Source organism: Propithecus coquereli, unplaced genomic scaffold (assembly GCF_000956105.1).
Source record: "Propithecus coquereli isolate 6110/MARCELLA unplaced genomic scaffold, Pcoq_1.0 Scaffold129, whole genome shotgun sequence".
Lineage (NCBI taxonomy): Eukaryota > Metazoa > Chordata > Mammalia > Primates > Indriidae > Propithecus > Propithecus coquereli.
The window spans coordinates 1,105,187-1,113,175 of NW_012137080.1; the positions used below are offsets into that span (position 1 = coordinate 1,105,187).

Here is a 7,989-nt window from a genome sequence, read left to right on the forward strand (position 1 = left end):
CTGGTACTATTCTTTTTTTTTATTATCTAAGAGAAACAGTGACACCAAAGACAAGTGTTTCCCTTGAACCTGTCAAATGCAAGAGAGTCAAACCTTTAGGTTCACCATTGGAGAGAGAGAGAGAGAGAGAGATCCCAGAGAGAATAGAAAATTTGAGCCCGTAAGACTCTTTCTTAATCCCAATTAAATGGCTAAAGTCCACTTTCCCAGGCTTCTCCCCCTAGACTCTTCTCTGATACTAAAATGAGGAAACTGTAGTTTGTGATCACAATTTAAACTGTGGATTTGACCTTCATTTGGTTAGTTAGCCTAAGAATGGCCCACAACCAGACAAGGTCAAATTCACCAAGTATTTAATCCCTTAAACTAGCGCATCCACACCCTAGTTGTCTTACAAATGGTTCTACAGCCACAATGAGCAGAGGGCAAACATGCAGAGAGCCCAGTGGAAATGAACCTCACTAGAAAAAAATGCAAGCCCCCAACTAAACTGGCTAAAACTGACAGCACTGCCACCATCCATGATGGGCTTTACGGTTTAGTGGCTGGTCCTCTGGCACTGACCACCCAGCCCAGGTTCAGGAGGTCAAGTCTACAATCACTCACTCCCTCATTCCCAGCAAACTAGGAGTTCTTGGGCTCATTCATCCCAGCGACATAACCAAGAATGAGCCTCATCCAACATGCATTTTACACATTTGTTCCCTCTTTGAACTTGTCAGATGTCACTAAAGGTCTTCTATTAAATGACCTAGGGAATTGCCTCTCTCAAAACTCAGCCAGTCATCTCTCAGGGGACAGCTCATGACCCTAAGTTTCTAAGCAACTGCTTTAGGAAATAATACCTTGTTCTAGATTTTTAAAACTGATGAAATGTGCTTAACAGATGAGGCAAGTATTTTATAGGGCAACTCAGAAAATGCTGAATTAAACTAAAAATTACTAGGCTCGGTTTTGAAGAGTCCAAACCTAATCATGAAGTCTCCTATAGCCTCCCCTCTAAAAGACTCCCCCATTCATTTCCAAGTGCACCAATTGCCTAGCAATTCATACCACCGGTGCCTGCTGCTCTGCATGTCGCTAATGCACTCAACACAGACCTGCAGGAAACCATGGTTACTGCTCCCTACTCAGCAGACGCAGCAGCAGTGTGGAGAGCGGGCCCCCTAGCGTGCAAAGCTCTTTTCCTAGGTAATAATTCCGAACGCCACATGCAAACTGCTTTTACCATAAATTTCTCATAAAAGGAGAAAAGACCCATGTGGTGATTTCATAAGAAGATTTCCTAGCAGACCTTTATAAACACCTCTTATTGCAATGACTTCAGCACAACGGTCACAGTCCCATTCATTCAACATTTGCTGAGCATCAGACATTGCATTAGACGTGAGAACAGGACACAGGTAAACCAGAGATATGATCCGTAACCTCACAGAATTCAGACTGCAAATGAGAAGACAGATCCTCATGCAAGTAATTACATAAAGGGAGCTGCCTTAAGACAGTGGAGGTACAGAGTAGCAGCTATGTGTCATGGTTTTGTTCTAAGGGAGCAGGACAAACACTTCATTTGCTCTCTGCAAATGTGAGGCAAAGAGGAAGGGATATTGCTTTGTCCCAAGGGGTAAGAGATGACTCCCCGTTACCCTTCTAAGGAAATGGCACGGCCTCTACCAGGACCTTAAACCTGGCTCTGCCTGTATTCCCTGTTCAGTAGGTATCCTGTGGTTAATAGCTTTGGTCAAGTTTGGTAGCTTCACTCTTTAGGGGCCCTAGTTGCTTTAAGGAGAAGCTATTCTTATGGTCATTGGAAAGTCAGGACCTATTTTAGTATACTCTTCAGTGTTTCATTGTTGGCAGCATCCAGAAGTTAAATCTGTGTGTGTATGTGTGTGTGTGTGTGTGTGTGTGTGTGAGAGAGAGAGAGAGAGAGAGAGAATTTGATGGGGGAGGGGAAAGAAAATTTGCACAAAATGGTAGACTGTTTCTAACATAAGTATTAAATAACAGATGGGTTCATTTTAATGAGTAAAAGAAAACCTCAGACCCTTCTTCTGCACCCCTGAATTAATACATTTTTATTATAATGTAAATTATGAGCAAACTTACTACTAGGTATAATTCTTTAACATTTACAGCTCTTCTACTTCAACAAAAACAAACAGATCTGCAATCCTGTTGTTGTTTTGATGTAACTAATCACCAAGGTTTTCATATTTGGGTATCCGACATCCTAACCAGGAGCGTGCCTGCTCCCTTAAGAGTTACAGCATTACACCAATAGGGGTTACCATACTTTCAAAGCTTTGTTTGCTGCTTCAAGGTTATCAGATTGCATACTTAATCGAACTCTGACAAGTGAGCAATCGAAGTAACATCACAAAATTTTTAAACCGTTTGAAGCTGTTCCAGCAACCTCCAACAACACTCTCATGGTCCCTAGTTTGAGAAACACTGGTATCATGGAAAGAGCGAGACTGTGGAGCTGAGAGAGAGGAAGGTGTTAACAGCGGGAGGTTAAATCTTATGAGTCTCACATTCTTCAATCTTTCATAATACCACCTCCTGTGACAGTTCGCTGAAATGAGAAAATAAACTGTGAGAGTAAAACGAAGTGTGTATACTTTGTATACACAAATGGTAGTTGCTAGTATGGATTACAGCAACAGGAATAAAAATCTGTTAAGCAAATATTCTCTACACTTTAAGTATTTTCTGGGCTGTTTGTAAGGTACATCGAGGTCACTAAGATCTGGTCCTATCCTCGATAATCAAAATAGAGAAATCCATAAACAAAGCTCCTTCCTTTAGACATCTATTGAAATATGTGCTTTTTTTTTTTTAAGAAAGTAAAGAATTAAAACCATAAAGAATTAGCAGCTGGGGGCAGATGGGTGAGAGTGAAAAGTTTGAAACAAACAATGACCAATACCTGTGGCCAAAAGGAAAACTACCTGTTCAAATCCTTCGACGGCAATGCTTGGAATTTACTTACAAATCCACTGAGTTTTGACACAACAATGCCATTTCCCACCGAGCTGTGTACAAGTGGTCTGTTGAGTCAGGAATGAGATCGTGCAGCCCGACACCGTAAGGCCCATCCTCTGGCTCGCTCACTCCCGACTGATATGTACCACGGAGAGAAGGTCAGACTTCAAAGGGCTCCTGAATCAGAGGGTGCCGTGTCCAACCTTTGCCCAGACAACACTGCCATTTCCCGGATCTCAACAGCAGACAGCTGTTGACAGTAGTTTACCTTTTGTGATCTGCTGCCACCAGCTGTTGGTTTGGAGGACTCTGCAAGATTTTCTTTGCCGGGACTTAGGAGGGATGGTGCTAGCTTCTGTGCAGCCAGGCGGGGGCTGGTCCGAGTTGCCATGGTTGTTCTCCGTAGTATATATGGGCTAGTCTTTCCTGTTGGGATGTCCGCAAACCCTGAGGGCAAAAATGCTGGCTGTCAACACTGCTAGGTCCGATTCTATCCACAGTGGAAATGATATTCATTAGGCAAAGTTTTAACAAAGATAAAAAAATACTTTCTCCGAGCTACAGTGGACAGTGGATTAAACTTCACAGTTGCCCTGGAAGTCACCAAATTGAATCAATAACTAATAGGCTTTCTTTTATTAGAAAGATAAAAAAAAAAAAACCACAATGGGAGAAGAGGGGGAAATAAACACCACACAGAAAAATTTCTTTTCTGCTTTTTCTTCTTCTATGTGGATGTTTTACTCTGTATTTTTTTAAGATCCAAAGAACACCAGCAGGTCTTATTGTAAAATTTGGATTGGAGGAAAAAAGAGGGTAAAGTAGAAAATAAAAATCAAAAAGAAAGGGCAGCTCTTGTTTCAAGGGGGAAAATGCAAAATGGCAACAGCTACTTCAGGCCACCACTCTCGAGTAGAGACCAGGTGGGAGGAGAGACTGACCTTCCCATGGGTAAGTTCACACCCGCTCACGCCGAATCCTGCCATAGGAGGAATGGACGTGACTATCGGTGACCAAGAGGAAAAGGTCAATCCCAAGGATACTAACTCATCACACGCACTCCAGAATGGCATTCAGAGCTAACTAAAGCTGCATTTGTTTTTAACCCTTTGACTACAAATAAAAATCAGCAATGAGAGACAGCTAACTATTTTTGGACCAGTTACTCAGAACAGTGCCTCTCAAGCCATCTATGGCAAAGAATCTGTTTTGATTTTGGTGGGGGTTGGGGGTAGGTGGAAGGACTTCCAATCTTCTGTGGAATGATGCTTGGATGTTGTAACAATGTCAAATTGCTATTAAAATTTCTAAACTCTTACTCTCAATTTCTATACATTTATTGTGGACCAATACCAAACAGTTCCTAGGCAAATGGGACCACTAGGAGGGGTTGTTGTTGGTTTTTTTTTTTTTTGAGACAGAGTCTCGCTCTGTTGCCTGGGCTAGAGTGCCGTGGTGTCAGCCTAGCTCACAGCAACCTCAAACTCCTGGGCTCAAGCGATCCTCCTGCCTCAGCCTCCCAAGTAGCTGGGACTACAGGCATGCGCCACCATGCCCAGCTAATTTTTTCTATATATTTTTAGTTGTTCAGCCAATTTCTTCCTATTTTTTAGTAGAGACAGGGTCTCACTCTTGCTCAGGCTGGTCTCGAACTCCTGAGCTCAAACAATCTGCCTGCCTCAGCCTCCCAGAGAGCTAGGATTACAGGCGTGAGCCACCACGCCCGGCCAGGAGTGGCTTTTTTTAAACCACTAAGTTTAAAAACAAAGTGACAAAGAAAGTGTGGTCAGTGGCCACAGCCAGGGGGCTGGCCAGCATCACAGGGCCACCCTCCAGCTAAATGGGTCAGACACGACTAAAGGTAGGAAGGCTTGAAGGGCATTTGGGGATTTTTCAGCATAGAAATATCAAATTCTAAATAGGTTTTGGATAGTCATTTTTCTAATCTAACAGCTCTTTCCATAGTATGACATGAATAATTAGACCCTAGACATTCTCTCGTGACAGAAAGGAAAATGTATACCTCACCAATTTAAAAGCAGACTATTTACTGCTGTGAAGGGCAATTAGGATTGCTGCACAATAACATAAAAAGTAAACGCTTCTGTCTTTTTATAGGTGAATTTTTATATGAAATTTCAAAAGAACACAAATAATTTTGTTTTTGAATTATGTGTACCTTTCTTTACAACTTCTGGAAGTCCCTCTGGCTCAAACGTGGTATCTTCCGTGTCCTCTGCAGGCTGAACACCACTTTTCACCACTTTCCTAGTTTTTTTAGAAAACGTCTCTGGGGTAGGTGGTGTTGGTCCTCCACCATTCTCCCATATCCCACTGGACCTTTGCCTCTTGCCGGAAGCTTTATTTTGGCCAGATGATAACTTCTTTTCAGTAACAGAAGGGACTGGAGATGGTTCTGGAACAACTGGACTTAGCAAAGGAGAATTTCGGAGACTGTGTTTAGATTGCTGCGAACAGAGACGGGCAACTTGTGTTTCTAACATCTCGTTGGCTTTCTCTAACTTTTCATGGCTTATAAGCAGGGAACAGTACTTATCCAAGTATTCGTCTGCTTCCTTGGTTTTTTCTTCAAGAGTTTCTTTCAGTTCTTTCATCTCAGTCATTAATTCATCTACCTTACCATCCACGACAGTATCTGCCAAAATAAAGTGATACATCATATGTAATATGCATTGTGATGCAGATCACCTGAGACCTGTTCTTTGATTTTTTGGGGAGGAGTGGGGAAGATATATCTGTATATGTTCTTACAGTTCAAACTCTTGTTTGGGAAATATATCAAGGTATTAATATATATTCTCGTAGATGCATGACTTTTATTGGGATAGCTTAAATAAAATCCACCAAAATCTCAGACTCTTTTTTCAGCCAACCCTTCCCTTCCACCATAAGTAAATGAATACTAAAAGTCAATAAAGATTAAGAAGTCTTTTTTGTATGGCTTTGGGGGACAGGAGGGGGCCAATGACAAGGCAAGTCTAAAGAAAACTCTGAAACTATGTGGAGGCAATGGGGGTCTGATGGATGAGAGTTTGGGGAACACTATAAAGATGGGTGTCTTGGTCAACTTGTAGCTGCCATGGGTGGTATGGAACCCATTAGTAAAACTCCCTGCAACCCTAATCTACTCCAAGCACTCTTCCCAGTGGGGAAGCCTGGTGACCTGCCCTGCCAAGTGACAGTCGAGAGGAGCCACTCATACTACACTTGCCATCCTCTATCCACACAGTAATCCCATGCCACTCTGGGGGTGAAAGTGGAGAAAGAGACAAAGAGAGTTATCATTTCTCTTCTATTTTGCCTGCATACCTAAAAATACAGCACCCCCGTCACTTCCCCCTTTAGTGAACTCATGAGGATGGACCCAGGACAACTAGAACCAGCTATTTACAAATGACCAACGCCAGCTGAGATGCCTGTCTGCTTTTGACAAAGAAACTTCTTGACACCAGCATGAAAAACTCTTCTTAGAATGGCTCATTAGCAAAATGTACCACCAGTTTTTCGCATGTTTTATAGAACATAAGATGTAATGATTCAATTTCAAAATACAGGCTTCGTTTTAAATCCTAAAATGGTCCCAGAAATTGGAAAATGGATAACTGCTGAAAAATCAGCACTCAGTAATAGAGTAAAGCACACACACCATAAGTGTGTTATTTCGCCATTAGAAGATAATTTTGGCTAATTGATGTGCCCCAGTTAATACCCACCTGTTTTCTGCTTCTCCTGTGCAGCTTCACGTTGAGATAGTTCTTTCTGTAACATTTCCTTTTCCTCTTCCAGCTGTTTACAGGATTTCATCAACAGCTTTATTTTCCCCTGGGCACGTTCATTTTCCTTCTTTAGCTGACTTACACATTTTAGATTGTCCATCTATAGCACAAAAGCAACTCTATTTAAAGCCTTGCCTTTCCTTTTATAAGCATATGGGGAAACAATTATGAGATATAACTAAGAATCACGTATTGTAAATTTGAGAATTATTAGGTTTAAAAAAAAAATCTAAAGATGCACACAACAATTCACCTTCTCTACTCCGTTTCCTAAGTGTGCCCCGTTGACAATGTGGCTTTGTCATTCTCTTTCTTAGTTTCACAAGCATAAGTCATGGTTCCTAAGATAATGTCCTGTTAAGTGCCCACTATGTCTGTATCTATCCAATGGGAATTACACTGGACTACTGAGCAGAGTGTCCATAGACATATTCTTGGTGGGTCCAAAATTCTTAATGAGAGAATCGTGTTTTCACTTGTAAACACGATTTCAGTACCTAGCATGGCATTTGTTTTAGTCGTATCAAGTGAAGACCTAATGATATTATAGCTCACTATACCAATTTAAATTTTATAGTGGCTCAAGTAGAAAATGAATAGAAAAGTGGACGAATCGTGTCATTATACACTTCTCTCTCAGTGGTACAAGTTCACAGTTCCTTATCCACAATTCCAAAAACAGATGTGAAAATGATTTAGAGGCAAAATCTGACAGATATGAATGCATTTATAGTCTTTATTTATCCTGCCTTGTGAGACTATCCATACATTTTGCTGCAGAAATATGAATTTGTCTATGAGAGATTATCCCAGACCCCACTGGGCATTATGTAGTATATGGCATATGCATTGTATTATGCAATATCTTTTAAAAATGCAGAATTCTAAAACAATCTGATAAGGAATCACAAACACAAAAAGGAAGACCAAACACCAGCAGGAGGAGGAGGGGTGAAAAGAACTTGAGCACTATATTCATGTTGCAAGTAGATGTTACAGCTTGGATCTCATTCTCTGTATATTTCATCTTGAAGTAATTTATTAGCAATATTGTAGTAAATCTGCCCTTTCAGAACTTGCTATTTCTGATCCAATCACAAATGGATTAAAGACCCATTTAATTCAATTTCAATAGCTACTTCTTTCTATTATTAAACCCAGTATCTGTCGTTTTATAGCAGCAGAACGTTATTAATCTTTTAAC

General features: G+C 41.0%; 1 protein-coding gene across 1 annotated transcript in view; it reads right to left on the reverse strand.

The window, feature by feature from the left end:
• Window positions 1-7,989, reverse strand: part of CENPF (centromere protein F, 350/400kDa) — a 62,546-nt gene that overhangs the window by 3,021 nt on the left and 51,536 nt on the right. The window contains exons 15-17 of the mRNA XM_012638319.1: window positions 6,723-6,885; window positions 5,168-5,644; window positions 3,257-3,435 (exon numbers count right to left, since the gene is read on the reverse strand). Of these exons, the coding sequence (XP_012493773.1) occupies window positions 3,257-3,435; window positions 5,168-5,644; window positions 6,723-6,885 (819 nt within the window). The remainder of the gene's footprint in view (window positions 1-3,256; window positions 3,436-5,167; window positions 5,645-6,722; window positions 6,886-7,989) is intronic.